General features: G+C 45.9%; 1 protein-coding gene across 6 annotated transcripts in view; it reads right to left on the minus strand.

The window, feature by feature from the left end:
• Positions 1-16,640, minus strand: part of DIS3L2 (DIS3 like 3'-5' exoribonuclease 2) — a 346,483-nt gene that overhangs the window by 120,413 nt on the left and 209,430 nt on the right. For all 6 annotated transcript variants that reach the window (XM_058701221.1, XM_058701232.1, XM_058701212.1 and 3 more), the window contains one exon: positions 15,623-15,702. In XM_058701221.1, coding sequence (XP_058557204.1) covers positions 15,623-15,702 — 80 coding nt within the window. The remainder of the gene's footprint in view (positions 1-15,622; positions 15,703-16,640) is intronic.

Here is a 16,640-nt window from a genome sequence, read left to right on the forward strand (position 1 = left end):
TCCAGCATCATATATTGATAAAACCATCCTTTCTTCACTACACTGCAGGGACACCTTTGTTGAAAACCAGGTGATCATATTTGTATGGATCTGTTTCTGAATTCTCACTTCCATTTCCACCTTGACTTCTGAATAGGAACTAGATATTTGTTATTTCTGCATAACCTCACTAAAATTCCACCTCAATATTTCCATTTTATGTTACTAATAGTTTTTACTGAGCCCTTACTTTTTGTCTGGCACAGCTCTAATTGCCAGGTATCATCCCATTTAATCTTCCCAGCAATTTTAAATTACACATTATTATCCACATCTTATCGATTGGGAAACGTGAGGCATATTCCTCTGGAATTCGGACTGTGTCTCTTCCCGTTTTGTCATCCTACCACCTACTTTTGTGGAAAAGCATGAGTAGCACAAGCAACTTTAGGCAGTTACTGCTAATATTTTAAAAGTGAAGTTGTGTTTTTGCAACAACAGGCATAAATGGAGCTTTGTTCCTTTAGCTCTTCATATACTCAGAATCTTGGAACTTGAAACACCCGAAAAACCGTCTAGCCCAGATACCCATATAGCTGGGGAAGGAGAATTTCAGAGAAACCACAGACATGCCCAAACTTACATGATGCAGTAGAGGCAAAGATGAGACAAGAACCCAGCTCTCCTGCTCCTATTCCAGTGCTCTTTCTGGTATACCGCAACTGCCTCTCATCATGCAATGAGTGTGTTGGATCACTGAGACTCCTGAACTGGCTTCCAAGTTTACCTTGGTGCCAGATACTTGAGGATGCCTGACTGGTGGGTGCCAGATTATCTTGGCTTTAATGAGCAAGGAAACTGGAACCAATCAGCAGAGCTGGAAGCAGATGAACAGGCCACAGTCCAAATTTGGTTTAACAAGGTGCACTGAGACATCCATGAAAAAAGAGAATTTCCAAAGCCCAGACCCCACAGAAATCAGGCTAGCAAGATTTGAATGGAACATAGGCGTAAGACTTAGAGGGGTGGAGCTGTCTCTCCACTTAATCTTTCCACTTAGATTCTGTGTCCTCAAAACAGGAACTCATTGGCAAGCATCCCAGAAGCCCACTTCCATGCCAGAGGCCTCGCGCGATTATTCAGTTGCTTGGATTTTTTGAGTCAAGGTATGATTCAGTAAGAGATGATCATACAACATGGAGAGTTAAAAGTATTCACTCATCGATACCCCGGATGAGTGGAGAAGACATGTACCTCTTCATGAATTGACGGCTCTACAGAGTTTTCCGTTTCTCTTCCCAAGTTCACTACCCAGGGCCATACTATGAAAATAGGGTTTGTGTCTGAGATCGAGCACTTGGATTACCTGGGATTTGCCTGAGGTCAGGACGCCCTCTGACATGAGAGACTGCCAGAGGAAAAAATCAGTGTTTGAAAACCGAGATTCGAAATGACTCGACATGGAAGAGGAGTGTAGGAGTAACAGCAGAGAACACACTAGGCGAGACGAAGATGTCAGAGACACGCCCAGGAGTGTCTCCAAGTGGAACGGTGCCCCGAGATGGAACCTTTTTCTTTTCCCAAATCCATGGACAAGTTATCAGGGGTTCTCTTCTAGAACACAAGGAACAGATTTTAAACAGAGAGGTTATTTTTGGTTAGGTTAAACGCTGCATGTAGATCTCATTTTTAAGCTCCATGTGCCATTTGTTCCCAGCTAATGGGTTAACCGTTCCTAATGAAGTCTGAGTTGCTCTGACAGTATAGTGCTCAATAATCAGGAAGGACATCCCTTTGAAACATGGCCCTTCAGAGTCCAGCTCACTGCAGTGGATGAACCAGGTAGAAGCATAACCAATGTGGTAAGAGAAGGGCGGCAGGGGCGGGCCTGAATCCAGGGGTTTAAAGTACTCTGTCTGAGATGAAGTCAAATTCCAAAAGGCTAGGGAGGGCTGAAATAGGAAAACGGCTGCAAGAGCTTCAGCTACAAAGCTGAGAAAGACAATTCGAGGTGAGAAGAATGGCTGGGAGGGGTGGTCCAGTACTGAGAGAGCAGACCTGTGCCAGGCCGCCTCCTCAAGGCATCAGGAGAAGATACAGAATTTTTGTCTCTGTGTGTACCCCTGTCTGTCTGGGCCCTCCTGTGACGGAGGACAGGGACGGAGATTCAGCAGGGTAGTGATGGAGCTGTAGCAGGTTCACACAGCAAAAAGCTGTGGTGTTCTCTCCACAGTGCTTGAAGCAAGGCTCTGACTGTAAAACTTACTCCCCTACCCAATGACCTAAGTGACGAGAGCCTAGGATCCTTGCTGATGGTGTGTGTGTGTGTGTGTGTGTGTGTGTGTGTGTGTGTGTGTGTGTGTGTGTGTGTGAGTGTCGAGGGCATAGGGTAGAAGGTGGGGTCCAGCCAGAGCTACAGATTGCTAGACATGGTCAAATATCCTGTGCAACATTAGGAGCGGTGCAGAGCACAGTGTGATGTAATGCTTTAGTCCTCTCTGGGATGGGTGCTGTGGGTGCAGCAGGAGAAGCAGCAGATCAGGTCCCCTACCAGATGGCCTACTGTGGCCTCCGTGAGGATGCAGAGGTTATACCGCCACTACAGGGCACTGATAAGACAGGTCTCACACTGGGGCTTGCAGAGCAAGGCCTGGGCATATTCTTCCCTAAAGGGAGTGAACGTCCCGAATGATACTGTTCACGGGAAGGGGCAAGTCCTCAGAGGGGAAATGCAGAATGAAAGAAGGAAGCCCAAGGCCTCTTTCTAGAACCACTTAGGTCAAGACTCTCAAAGGGCAGCTGTTGAGGTGTGAGTGCCTGGATGATGCTCACAGTGTGGGGACAGGTCGGGACCCAGGTGGACAAGCCACTTCCTGATGCTTTGTGTTACTCTCTGCCGGTCTTCCTTTAGCTGTCTTCTGACCTTCAGGAAAGTCCTGTTGAAAAGTTATAGTCCAGTTTCAGTTGTGCTTGAGGTACTGAGCAAAGAATTATGGGGACCATACTAGGACCAAAGTGGTAATGAGTTCTGTCAGCTCTTCAAGTCGGTGAGCAGAGGGAATAGTGATTAGGAATAAGGAAGTGGATGTCCAAGGGGTGAATATCCATGTGGTCCAGCTGTCTCCCCATCTGAGAATCTTCCCCTACTGCTAACCTTGGGAACTCTGAGTTTCTTTTATGAGAGAAGGCAAGTTTCCTTTTTGCTGGTCCCTTGGTAGTAAAGGCTTTCAAGCAATTCTTGGCTCTCCGGTGGGTCGCCTGTAGGTCAGTATGGCCACATTTCAGAGTTAGGGAGCTCCTCGATGGCATGAGGAAAGTAGTCAGGGTAGAAACCCTTAACTGCTACGTAAGGGAGCATTATGTATTCTGTGTGGAAGGTAAGTAAACTCAGCCTTGAGGAGGTAGGTAACTCACTCTTCCATCAAGCATTAATAGGAAGCATAACATCAGGTATATTCTGATTTATGCCATTCATCTGAGAAGGTACTGAAAATTTTCGAATGTATTGTGTTTTTAAGTTAAAAGTGTTTCTGTATTTATTTCTCATTTAACTGCACTGTAATCCAAGAAATAATGTGTATGATACCAATGACTCTTAAAAACATGTGTAACACAAAGTCATTTTTCACGTTTTCTGTGTGCTTGATAGCAATGTGTAATCTTCACTTATGGGTCCAGTATTCTAGATATGGTTATTAGAGCTAGCCTGTTAACTGTGCTATTCAAATTTTCTATAGTTTGAATGAATTTCTAGTCTGTTTGAACTATTATTTCCTGGGGAAGGTCTATTAAATTAACTCACTATGAAGCTGAATTTATCAATTTCTTCTTGTATTTTGGTCAACTGTTACTTTATATATTTTGAAGCTATATTATTTAGTAATATATATTGAGACGTATTTTCCCAATGAAGTGATCCTTCTAATCATCATTTAGTGACTCTCTTTACATTTAGTAATGTCTTCTATCTGAAAATCTATTTACCAAATATTAATAAAAAATACACTACCTCTTTTTTAATAATTTATTTTTTATTATTTTTTAATGTTTATTTTTGAGAGAGAAAGAGAGAAAGAGAGAGAGAGAGAGACAGAGACAGACAGACAGACAGCATGAGCGGGGGAGGGGCAGAGAGAGAGGGAGACACAGAATCTGAAACAGGCTCCAGGCTCCGAGCTGTCAGCACAGACTCTAACGTGGGGCTCGAACTCACTAGTTGTGAGATCATGACCTGAGCTGAACTCGGACACGTAACTGACTGAGCCACCCAGGCGTCCTGTAATCTCTCTTTTGCTTAGTATGTTACTGGTATCACTTTTTTCCCACCTTTTTACATGTAATCTTTGTGACTTCATGTTGATTTATCCACTCTAAAAGTCTTTGCTTTTTAACTATGGAGTAAAATTTGATGTGCTTATTAATTTGGCACCTTCATATGTGCTTTTTATTTGTCCTGCTTCTATTTTTTTCCTCTTGTCATGTCTTCTTTTAGATTGGAGTGTTTTTGTTTTTCTCCTTCCATTGGCCTCACTCTACTGGCTGGGAAGTTATTTACTGGATTTTTACTATTATTTAAAAGACATTTGAGATGTTTATGAATATGAACACTATAAATACAGTACATATGATATATAAAATATAAAATAATGGAGAAGCTGAATATTAAAAATCATATGTTTATATGTTTCAAACATATGTAATTCTGTTCCAAAGTTAATCCTAACACACCAAATTTTTTTCAAATATTAATGGGTTTTGGAAAAAGACCCTTGGCTTGACAATTAATAGCACTCTAATACTAGAAAAATGAAAATAAGCTCTAAGAGCCATGTTTGGGATTTTGTGTCTATTTTTTTAAGATTTTCACTTTGGCACGGCCTAAAGTAAAAATAGGAACTTCTCTTATTCAGGCAAATGAATTGTGCTTTTCACTATGATATGCATGAAAGGCACAGCAGAGTGTGGCTACTCATTTTGTGTATTTCTTAGAGGAGTAGAGGGGGCTTCTATTGTTACAACTACAGCAGACAATTCTCACATTTGGTTCAGTACTTGCACCCACCGTATATGTTCATATGCTATGTCATCTTACACCTTCCCTTTATCTAAAACATTTGTGAAGATAATCTTTATAGGCTCTCCTTTTCTAATACAAGCACTTAAAGTTATAAAAATTTTCCTCTAAAAAAGCTAAAATTGCTTTAGCTGCATCTTTGCATGTTTCTTCACTTTTATATAAACTTACATTTACTAGAACTTTCTCTTTGACAAATCTTTAAAGCTTTGGTCAAGGGTTATTTCCTCCAGGAAGCATAGGCTTTTTTTTTTTTTCAATGTTTTATTATTAAGAGAGAGCGCAAGCGGGGGAAGGACAGAGAGAGAGAGAGAGAGAGAGAGAGAGAGAGAGAGAGACACCGAAGATCCAAAGCAGGCTAACAGCAGCAAGCCTGAAGTGGGGCTTGAACTCCGGAACTGCAAGATTATGACCTGAGTCGAAGTCGGACACTGAACAGATTGAGCCACCCAGGTGCCCCCAGAATATTCTTATGATTCTTTCTGCCTGGCTTCTAGAAACGCTGTCTACCTGGTACCATGCTAAACTAAGTACCTGGCTTGGAATTTTGTGGACAATGCAGACAGTGTTGATTCAGGCCCTGAGCAAACTGTCTGGGTCACAGGCATCAGAAGATACCATTAGGTTAGCTACTTTAGCACACATATTCTTCTTTGGTTATCTGCTCTTGGCCAGCTAACCCGTTAATTTTTAAAAAATGCATCGTTTAAAGAGTTTTAATGAAGAAGGGTTTTTCAGGCTATCCACTCTACAATCTGACTAAAAATGTAAGTGATAGGCAAATATTGTATATATACTTGCGTGTGCATTTTTCTGAAAAGAGAGTCTGTTGCTATCATGAGATTCTCAAAGGCACCTGTGACCCTAAAGAGATTAAAATCACTGCCATATGTTCTGTTTCAGCCTTACGCAAACGAAAGTAGCAGATTTTATCTGATGTTTCACAGATCTCAAAGCAAGAGGAAATTCTGCAGATAAATTCTGCATTTCGTTTTCAAAATGTCACCTGATTTCTATGTTCTGGTATTACCTCAGTGTTATCTCCATATACCAATGGAAACTCTGAATGTTCCCAAGAGAGTGGCATTAAAAACAAACTTATTTCCAATGTCTCAATATACCATTAAGACTTAGCTGATACCAACTTTCTGTTTCACCAAATTGATGGATGAACATATTGCCACTGCAGATGCACTTGGTTGTTAAAAAGCCTTTTCTTTTTATTTATTTTAAATTTTATGTTTATTTATTATTGAGAGATAGGAAGAGACAGAGCGTGAGCAGAGGAGGGGCAGAGAGAGGGAGACACAGATTCTGAAGCAGGCTCCAGGTTCTGAGCTGTCAGCACAGAGCCCGACGCAGGGCTCAAACTCACAGACTGCGAGATCATGACCTAAGTCAAAGTCGGGTGCTTAACTGACTGAGCCACACAGGCACCCCAAAGAGCCTTTTCTTAACTAGCAAGTCTGTTTGCCAATAGAATTAAAGAAAAACAAATTCTGGCTTTGTATCACAAACTTTTTTTCTGTTTGTTTACTTGTTTACTCTCATGTTAAGGTTCATTCAGGAAGTTAATTTTATCAGGAAGCTAGTACTCGTTGAATTTGGAAGTGGCCAGGAAACAGACTGGAGAGAGACAGAGAGAAATGACAAAATAACACCACGAAACAAGTTGCTGTGAAGGCTGTAGGCATGAAATGAGAGAGCAGAGTGGGCCACGCAGGAGACTCACACAAGAGGAGATGAGGAAGTGAGCCTCACGTACACCAATTCACAGAGCTGGGGGAACAAATATCACGAACACAAGATGTAATTCAGTGATCTCACAGCACCACTGAGACGTGATGAGAAGGACTGAAAGACTTGATTGTGATGGGAGAAAGATACACCTAATTCCAAAGAAACAGACTTGTTTTAAGAGAGCATGTGGAGTTGGCTTATATGTCAGCATATAAGCCCATGGGCAACCCACAAACCTAAGGGCAGATGCATACTGAAAATAAAAAGGGCAAGGTAACAAATAGAAAAAGCACACGGAAAGTATAAGACAGGTTGCCTGGTTAGATTGATGAGATGGAATATAGGAAATCATGCATGATACTCTGGATATAGAGATATCAAGGAATGCCCTGCTATTAGGAAACAAGCAAAAAAGGGAATTAAATCCAGAGACGCTGATGTTTATGGCTGCATGAAAGACATGAAGAAAACGTGCTAACAGGATATGAACAATTCATTTCGCCAGGAAGAAAGAAAAGAAAGGAAAGTTCTATCTTGCTGTTGGAGTCCAACACAGAAGTAGGCAGGAAGGCCAGGCATTCTACGTAGACGGCAAAGGGCAGGCTCAGAGGCTGTGGTTATGCAGAGCCTGGAGTGGCCAGCTATTACTAGGGGTGGGTGTGTGCCTGCATGTATGTGCACGCGTGCGTGTGGGCGTGGTGCGCACATGCATGTTGGGAGATGGGGAAGGTGGGAGAGGAAGTGCTGGTGACTGATCTTAAAGAACTTGGATAACAAAGCTCTACTAAAAATAGTGAGGAGATTTTCAAACAGAAAAGCAATCTGATCTGGTTCTGTGTGTACGTAATAGAAAAGATACCTGGGTGGAAGGTGGAAGATAGACAGGGAGGCGGGAAGGAAATTATTGAAAAGGCTGTGACAACAGTGCTGAGAAGAAGGGGAATCAAGTGTGATTCCGGGATTCCGTCAAAAAAAAAAAAACTTTGGTTGACCAGGTGGCAGGTGATGTCTTTATAAAAGGAGGGGACAGAGAAGAAGCAGGTTCAGAGGAGAAGCAAGGTCCTAGCAGCCTTGTCCTGGCGCCTGTCATGCTCACCCTCCCAGCAAACCCCCAGATTTGGACCACTGCAACTTCTCCCTCACCTAGGGGGCTGAGGATTACTGAAGAAAATCACCTGGACCTGGTAGCATTCCAACTCAGCATTCCTGAAGAGTGCTCCCTAAAGCTCTGTGCAACGGGATCCTGGTCAGCTCCCTCCCGTACCCTTTTCTCTGTCCCCACCCCCCCCCCCCCCAAACCCCTTCCCTGCACCCCGCCCCCGGCCCTCAGTAGGTGTTCCACTTCCTCTCCCTGTTAAAAGGGATCTTATCAGGTGTAAAGGAGCAAGTGCTTGAGTCCTCTTGGTCTCAAAGGAAGGGGTGTTCACTATCCATGTCTTGGCCTCACTCTCCACTTACACTCTGAATCACTCCCGCCTTCTTCTTCAAGGCCTTGAGAAATAATCAACTCATCGCTTTCCTATGTTTTCCATTTTTCCTTCTCCAAAGTCTCTTATCTCCCAATACAGAGACATCTTAAAAATTAATTCCATCTTAAAAGCAATGAAAAAGCCTCCTCTGATCGTGTCCTCCCTGCCTCTCGTACCTCTCACAGCCAAGCTTCCCCAAGAAAGCAATCGCTATTCCTGTTTTCCACTCTGTCCTCCACCACCCACAGCCTGGCTTCCCCTCCTGGAAGCCACTGACAGTAGAGTAGTTTCACCAAGGTCATCAACAGTATCCTACTTGCCAAGCCCAAAGACGTTTACAGCCCTCTTCTATGTGGCTTTCCTGCATCCTTTGTGACTCTCTGCCATTTAGGCCGCTCTGCCTGTCTCCTCTCCCTTCCCTGTTTGCCTCCAATCCCCACAGCCTCATCGGGGGGGGGGGGGGGGGGTTCTGTTGGGCCTCTCTCCCAGGGCTCAGGCTGGTCTTCCTCTCAGTCTGACTTCTCCTGGGTCACCTGTCCCAGGCCCACACACTGAAGGCTCCCAGATCCCATCTCCAGCCTTAACCCTGTTCCTGCATCCTGCAGATGCTCCTGCAGTTGCCCAGACCCCGAGCCCTGCCCTGATCTCCCTTCCTGGCTAATGCCTCCCTCCAGTTCTGGCTGCACAGCCTTTGCCGTGGTCGGGCACTGTCCACCTCTTACCTAGACCATTTCAATGCCATCGCTCTAATGCAGCCTCCTCACTGCTGCCAGAGTGATCTCTCCAAACTGCAAGTTGGATCCTGACTCTCTCCCGCTTAAGACTCTTTGCTCGCCATTGCCCTCAGGACAAAACTCCTTCCCAGAGCCTGCAAGCCCCTTTCCCGACTACCTCGCAGACTCCTTCCATCCCACCATGTTCCGGCCACACTGACTTTTGGGTTCTTCTCAAGACCAAAGTCTTTGTGCCTCAGAGCCTCCACATATTCCATTCCCTTAGCCTGAAATGTTCTTTCTCCCCATCCTTCACCTGGGCCTACCCCCGTTTATTCTCAAGCGTCGGTTAAAATGTTTCTGTCTGTCCCCCACCCCGCTCCCACAGCCAAATGTGGGTCATTCCCACATTTACTTATTCCATTTTACTTGATATTAACCTAGAGACGACAGGAAGCTGGGTCAAGTGTTTTCTGCTAGTGTATATCTAGCTGGGTCTTTGATCTTATTTCTTGAATGACAGATGCTGTTGCTCTCCAAGTTAAAATGCTGTCTTCTCCACAAAATCTAAACTTTCCAGCAGGGCCTGCAAAGGAATTCATGGTCTCCTCCCTGCTTTATCCACAACTATCACCTCACCCGAACCTCACACTCCCAGTATTTCAAGCGCTGTGTAGTTCCCTCTAGAACACCATGCTTTTGTCACCTGGGGCTTTGCATACACTCTTCCCTCTGCCTGGAAGGCCATTCCCCTCAAGCGCCTGCAAACACCCGCAAAGATTCACTGAGCGCCTATGCTGAGCCTGGCATCTGTGGCAGTGAATGGTGGGCAGACAGACAGAACCAAGATTAGTAAATCAATAGTGGGTAATGAGTGGTGGGGAAAGAGATCAAGTAGGAAAGGAGAGGGAGTGGGGGCAGGGTGAATAAGGCAAGGGAGGGCCTTACTGAGAAAGCGACCAGTCAAATCTCAAGTCAGCCACATAGCTCTCCTGGGAAACAGGGCCGTACGCGAAGGGGCCACAAATGCAAGGACAAGGAGCATGGGGTGGAGGAGAATGGCCTGGAAGCTATGCAGACTCTCGGGAGGAGAGAGACTGAGAAAGGAAGGCTAAAGAAAGTACCTGGACAAAAGTAGTCCAAACATTAGAACCAAGAGCAAGCAGGGCTTTCTGAATCCAAAGAAAGGAGGGTTTCAAGAAGGAAGAACAAAGAGGTGCACAGATTTGGGGGGACCTGAGGTCAGGGACAACCTATTGCGTTGAACTTCCTGAAGCCATGTTGCAAAGGGAAGGAAGTGAGAAAGGAGCAGCAGCCAGTTCCGAAGATTCTTTCAAGATGTCCTGATGGACACACGCAGGTGAAAGTTCCTGAGGTAGAGCAGAGCTGGGGAAAGGTTATGTAGGATGAAGGAGACTGAAGTTTGTATAGAGAGAGGAGGAAGCCAGACCAAAGAGAAATGTAAAGGGCTGGGGTGAGTGAGTGGTGGGGTAAGATATGCCCAGAAGGGAGGGCAGAGCCTGGGAGCATGGGGGGCGGGGGTCCAGCCTGGTTGCTGGGATTCACCCAGACGTTCACTCACAAGCTCCAGGACTTCCATGCTCTCTTTTCCTTCCCAGAGGCAGAGCCAGAGACGTCCTGTCAGCAGTTTGCCGTCTAAAATGACTACCACCCATTGTATTGGTCAGATTCTCTGGTCTAAGCCTGGAATACAGTGGTACAGTCTCTCCAGCTCCTTCTTCCTCACTGCCTCCGAAGGCACTCGTAACAAGAAACTCTCAGCAGGTGACAAACAGAACCACACGGGGAAGTTACTGAGTTTAGGAATCCTATGAAATTCTCACAGGCTTTGCTTCTAGTCTCTTCTTCCCATTCCCTGAGACACCGCTCCCTACTCCTTCCTCCTCAGAGAAGGGAAAGTCATGCAACCAGGAAGGCAACAGAGGCAAACCAGGCCAGAAGACTGGCGCCCCCTACAGCAAAGTAAGTAACCTGCATTCCTGCGACCTCTCAGGCTGGATGACTTCTGTTTATCTGAGCATTTTCTTACACCTGGACAGTAGGTCGGATCCTGCTTTCTTTGAGTCAGATGGCTGCACTCTGTGGGGACAGGAAACGTGAGCAATTGGTTGAATAGAGGGGTGTGCTCCTTGGGCGGGGATTTCATGGTTCAGCGAAGAAAGCAGAAAGGGGAGAGACAGGTGAGAGGGATGTGACTATGGGTATCCAGCCCAGGCATTCCCTCCAGACTTCGGCTAAGTTGTAAACTCCTCAGAAAGCCTCAAGGAGGAATGGGTTGTTTGTCTATTTGTTCTTATTCATTCATCCATTCACTCATATCTCCCCCCCCCCCCCCCCCGCAGTGGTTTCGGGTATATTGAGAGTTGTGCAACTACCACCCATCTAATTTCAGAACATTTTCATCACCCCAAAAAGAACCCTCATACCCATTAGCAGTCATTCCCCATTCCCCCCCTTCCCCAGCCCAAATCCTTCATGTCTAAGGCCTTCCTAGCACGATCCTGCCACGTCTAAAGGCAGAGCGCTCATTAGAGAATAAAACATTGGAAAAAGCAGCTGTGAGAGAGGCAGTGAACATCAATTTCCTGCAGGATCTGGTGGGAGCCTGAATCAGCTAAGCTGAGTAAAGGTCCTGCCTAACAATTTCCTCTTGAGACTAAAGCAAAGCGAGAAGGCTTGTCTCACTGAAGAGAACAGGTGCCTGTTCCTCTGGACTTGGGTCAGCCCAGGAAGAAGCAACTGGCTGGGAGAGTCACCGTGCCCTGATGGCCATGGAGAAGTCTGGATACAGGCTGCCATGTACCTCAGACCTCATCAAGGCAGAAGTGACTCCATGACATGGGAAACAGGCTCAAGCTTTAAAAGCTACAGCACATGGAAGAAAATATATATGTTATATATTATTATATATTTATTTATATATAATGTATAAATATATACATATATACATATATATATATATGTATATATGTATATATTTGTACCCCACGTCCTCTGAAAAGGTTGCTTAGCTGAGAAGTTGTGAAGCAGATATACAAGACAGCTGCTATCTAGTGCCCCGGGCGTGGTCACATGACAGACAAGACTTGTTCTCTGGACTCCAATAGGTACGGATGGGACCCAAGGAAAGAAAACTGTTGGAAGACAGCAATATTTCAGCTCATTACAGGGAAGGGTTTCCTAACAGTCATGCAATCTGAAGGCCAAATGGGCTGCCGGCAAGGTAGAGCGTTAAAAGGCAATCTGGATATTCAATAAGTGGATGCTGTGGAGGTAATCTGAAAAACAGAGGGTGATGTGACAACTGTGGCATTCCCGCACTTGAGTGGTGAGGTCAACCGTGAGGTGTGTTGCAAGTGATCTGTTCCAGTAATAAAACGAGGGAGGGTGTGATTTGCTGCCTTTAGATTCTGGGTTGTCACTATACTGCCACTCTCATTCGCTCGCGTTATTCAGTATTTTCTCGAGCAAAAGTGAATTGCTCTGCGTTAAAGTTAGTGCGCTGGGTGACGCCCAGGGAATGTTCCACTCAAATGTATTTGTAGGCTCCCGGAGGTGGGGAATTCGCAGGCTAGATGACGGGAGAATCCCTTCCGGAGCGGAGATTTCTTGAGGGTAGGGGGCACCCCTCATCAGCCTGCCAGCATAACCCTCACACACCGGAGAGCAGGCGTCACTGCCTTTCCGCAGAATTTATCTGCAGACTGCGGGGTCTAAGTCTCACACCTATAGGAGACACTGGTAACACGTCCTGAGGAGACATAGGAATTCTACAGAATGAGACAGTGAGGACTAAATTGAGTTGCATCCGTCGGCAGGTTTTATTTGCATAGAACAGTCATTCAGATGATTTCAATAGGACCAAAGGAAAGTCTGGCCTCGATACTTTCTTTAAATAAAAATGGTTATAGATGATGTAAATATGGCCAGAGAACATTATTTGCTTCTTGAAACATTAAACATTTTTTCCTCTAAGCAAAAACTGACATGAACTGGTAACTAACAGAACCTGAACTTAGCCAACCTCACCCCAATCCCAACTGGAATTGACTTTCAGTTTTCATCTCCCTGGATAAATAGCTTTGGCAGAAATGATTGTCACAAAGGCCAACTGTAGAAGTGCCACCATAAAAACGCTTGACTGACCAACCCTCGCCTTTTCAGATTCTTCTCTGACTCCTTTTCCGTGTCCTTTTTCTGCTGCTCTGCCAAATGACCACATGTTAATTACTCCCCTGGAATGTGAGAATAACTAAGCAGATACAAGGTATCTGATCACCTGGTGCAGTGCGCTACTGGGCAGCCTGTGATTTCTGGCACCTCATAATTTTTTTTTATTACAAAAATTTTTTCATTATAAAACTATTATTACCACATTATAAAAGCTTGGAAACCAGAGAAAAGACCAAAAAACACTTATGATCCCATTATCCTAAAAAAATTGCTGTTTGCACTTTGGTGTGTTGTCTACTTTTCTTCAGGGCTCTCTGTGTATGTGGTTACAGGGCTTATTTGTACCCTGCCTCCTCTGGAGGATGTGCAGCAGCTTAGGTAAATGGGCATCGCCAGACAGACAACTCCACGTAGACACAATCTCTCCCTAACCAGCTCGTCCTCCTGACGTCCTGGTTTCTAACTTGTCAATTCCAGTTCCCCATCATCCAGGTTGCAACTTTTGTTCCCTCTCGGACTCCTCTCCCTCAACCCCCGTGTCCGTTTGCATTGATTCTTCTGTCATTCGCCCTTTCTCACATCTGCCCTCCCCATCCTCCTTCACACTGCCACCAACCCCATTCCAATTTATCACCTATTTCCCTAAGTGATTACAATGCTTCTCTGCCTCTACTTCCTCTCCTCTTCCTTCGTCTTGTACGGTTGAATTATTTTCCTTATTTTGACTGCTCTCCTTGAACAAGAGATTGAAAACAACTGGTTTTCGGTGGTCTGACAAAGAACATTCTCTGGTTGGAAATTTATAAACACGCACAATTTGTCCCCAGTCTACTCTTCCTGCCCTGTCTTCTACCAATTCCCTACGTGAAATCTGTGCTGCTGATCAGCTGCCCGAGACAGGAGACATAGTAGGTGGTAGGTAGAGTGAGCAGGGCAGGACACGTGCTTGCTCCCTGGTATCCCTGTGAGGAGAATACCATCCAGGCCAGCCAAGACGCACTAACGGGCATTGGACCTATCCTTGTGCCATTAACGACCATAAAGGGGACACAATAAAGGGAACAACTGTTTCCAAGCATGAGGCTACAAACAGAGCAGGGCTGCAAACCTGGAGAGAAGGGAAATACAGAGGTGAGGTCTATTGTCACCTGGCTTCCTGCTTCCTGGGGGCACTTTTCACACTGGAGTTCAGGGGAGTGGACTCACAGAGAGCGATATGTTCAAGCCTTTGCACTTAGCAAATATTGCTCAGAAGATGAGAAACCAACCCAGTATGTGTTTTTTTTTAAGTAGGCTGCTTACATTCTGGATTTTAAAAGTGTATCATTGCTCTAAAACTTCTATGGGGACTTTTCTCTTTTTAATGTTGTATCTTTCTTTCCATTTTTTTTTTAGTTGAAAATACTGAGCAATCTTGCCCAGAGTTTCAAGGAGGACTCCCACTAAAAGACGATAAAAGCATTTTTAGGTAATGATGTTTTCTGTCTCTCAGCCTTCTTTCTACTAATCTTCACAGCCTACACTAGTAGAGAAGAGAACACACACCGAACCTATGGAGTTTTGCGTTAATGAACTACACGAACACCTCTGCAACGTTTTAAAAGACTAGGTTGCTGGGCCATCAACACTTTGCAGCAGACTGAAACCACAAGGGTGGATACCCATCATCGGCAAGCCGTCAAAGCCCGTGATAGTGCCAAAGCCGTATCCAAGAATGACTAAAGCCAAAGCAGTCACCTAGACACCATCCTAGAGAGGGCCCAGGAGTAACTCAAGACTATAACTAGCACGTGGTGAGGGAGGGGACATTGGAGGGGGTGTGATAGGGTTTGCTCTTCTCATACCCTACACATCTTCCCTTCCGCCCTACTGTAGTTGTCCAAGACCACTGGCCTCAAATCCCACTCTTCCTGCTCAGCTCCAGCCCAAAAGAATGCTCAAGGAGCCCCTACCAGCTGCCTTTCACAATCGGCCGTGACGATGACCTGCCGGGTCTCGAGGGCATTGTCAGGGACGGCGCTCCTGCTACCGATTCGCCGATTCGCCTTTGGAGGATACTCCCACATCATCCCAACCTGTTGGTAAATTCAGGTAAAGAACCCAATGCGTCTCCTAAGCAGAGCTTAAGGGCTTTCTTCTTTAACACGCTACACCCAAACTGGAACCTCCTGAGGGGCCAAGGCCTGGAAGTCATTCTTCTGTCCTCACTGCTGCCTCCACTGAGGCCCAGAAGGATCCCAGCGAGAGGACCCTTCTCATGCTCACCCTCATCAAAGTCACCACAGGAACACAATCTTTAGGTCTCATGCTGTGTAGGCTCAGGGGCAAGTTCAGGAACAAAGCAAACCCAACCGTGCACATTACACTGCCTGGGAAGTACGAGGCGGCCAGACTGACCACAAAGGCATGCAGACTGCCCGCTACCCAGAGAGGTCTAGAAATTTCCATCCTACCGTCAGCAAGCGGCTTGCAGGAGAGGGCATCATCGAGGTCGCGGGCAGTAGATGGGTCAATGGTGAAGATACAGTCTTTCCTGGGAAAGATTGAAGATATAATTAGCAATGCGGCAAATACCAGAGTCTTTACCCCACCGTACTAGAGTTTTAAAGAACAGTTACTTTGCGAATGTGCAAATGGTAGGCAAAGGGACGAGTAACTTCTGTCGTGGCTCTCTGAGAAGGGGATCTTTAGTCTACAGTGAGACAGGGGAGAGACAAATGGGGGAAGCTGCCAAGACTCCATCCTGTCTCTAAGGGTCTTCTTCCTCTCTGTCAACTGGCACCTACTGTTCCTTGGTCCTGAGCAAGAAAGGTGTGAGCAGGTAGACTGAGGTGGCTTCCACGGACAAGGCTTCCCAGAAGAGTTTTCTGACACGAGGAGCAAGGCCCTTCGGCAAATTCCTCTCCGGTGGTACTTCTTATTTTTGCCGCCCTCTTCCTCAGCGGCTAGTGGGAACCTGTCCTTGGGAGGATGACTCACTGTTCCTTCTTCTATCTCCACCCAAGTGGGATTTGCCACAGTACAAATCACCTGACTTGTGACACAGGGGACGGGACCTGAGAAGAAGTTTTACAAAAAAAACTTGGGCCCATACAGTTAGCCATAATACAACTACACTTGGAATTGGCCCTAAATCAGTTGGTTTTCGTGGAATCATCGTACACTGCACCCAAGCTCACAGAATCCAGTATGCCCTCTGTCCACTCATCTTCGCACGGCCCCCCGATGCACTTCTCACTCTTAATCTGTCAAGTGCTGGGGCGTTCTCATTTTGCTTTCGTTTCCCACATAACATGCCGTGCCCAGCTCACCAGTCTGACCATGTAAATGCCCACGGTTGGAGCAGCCCGTCCTGAGTTCTCCCGGCCTCCTGCCTTCCCAGCCCCTGGGGCACTGGCCCGGGGGGGGGGGGGGGGGGGGGGCTGGGGTACAGGAAGTACCCGCCCCTCCCACAAGGCTCTCTAGCTGGCG

This window comes from Neofelis nebulosa, chromosome 2 (genome assembly GCF_028018385.1).
Source record: "Neofelis nebulosa isolate mNeoNeb1 chromosome 2, mNeoNeb1.pri, whole genome shotgun sequence".
Classification (NCBI taxonomy): domain Eukaryota; kingdom Metazoa; phylum Chordata; class Mammalia; order Carnivora; family Felidae; genus Neofelis; species Neofelis nebulosa.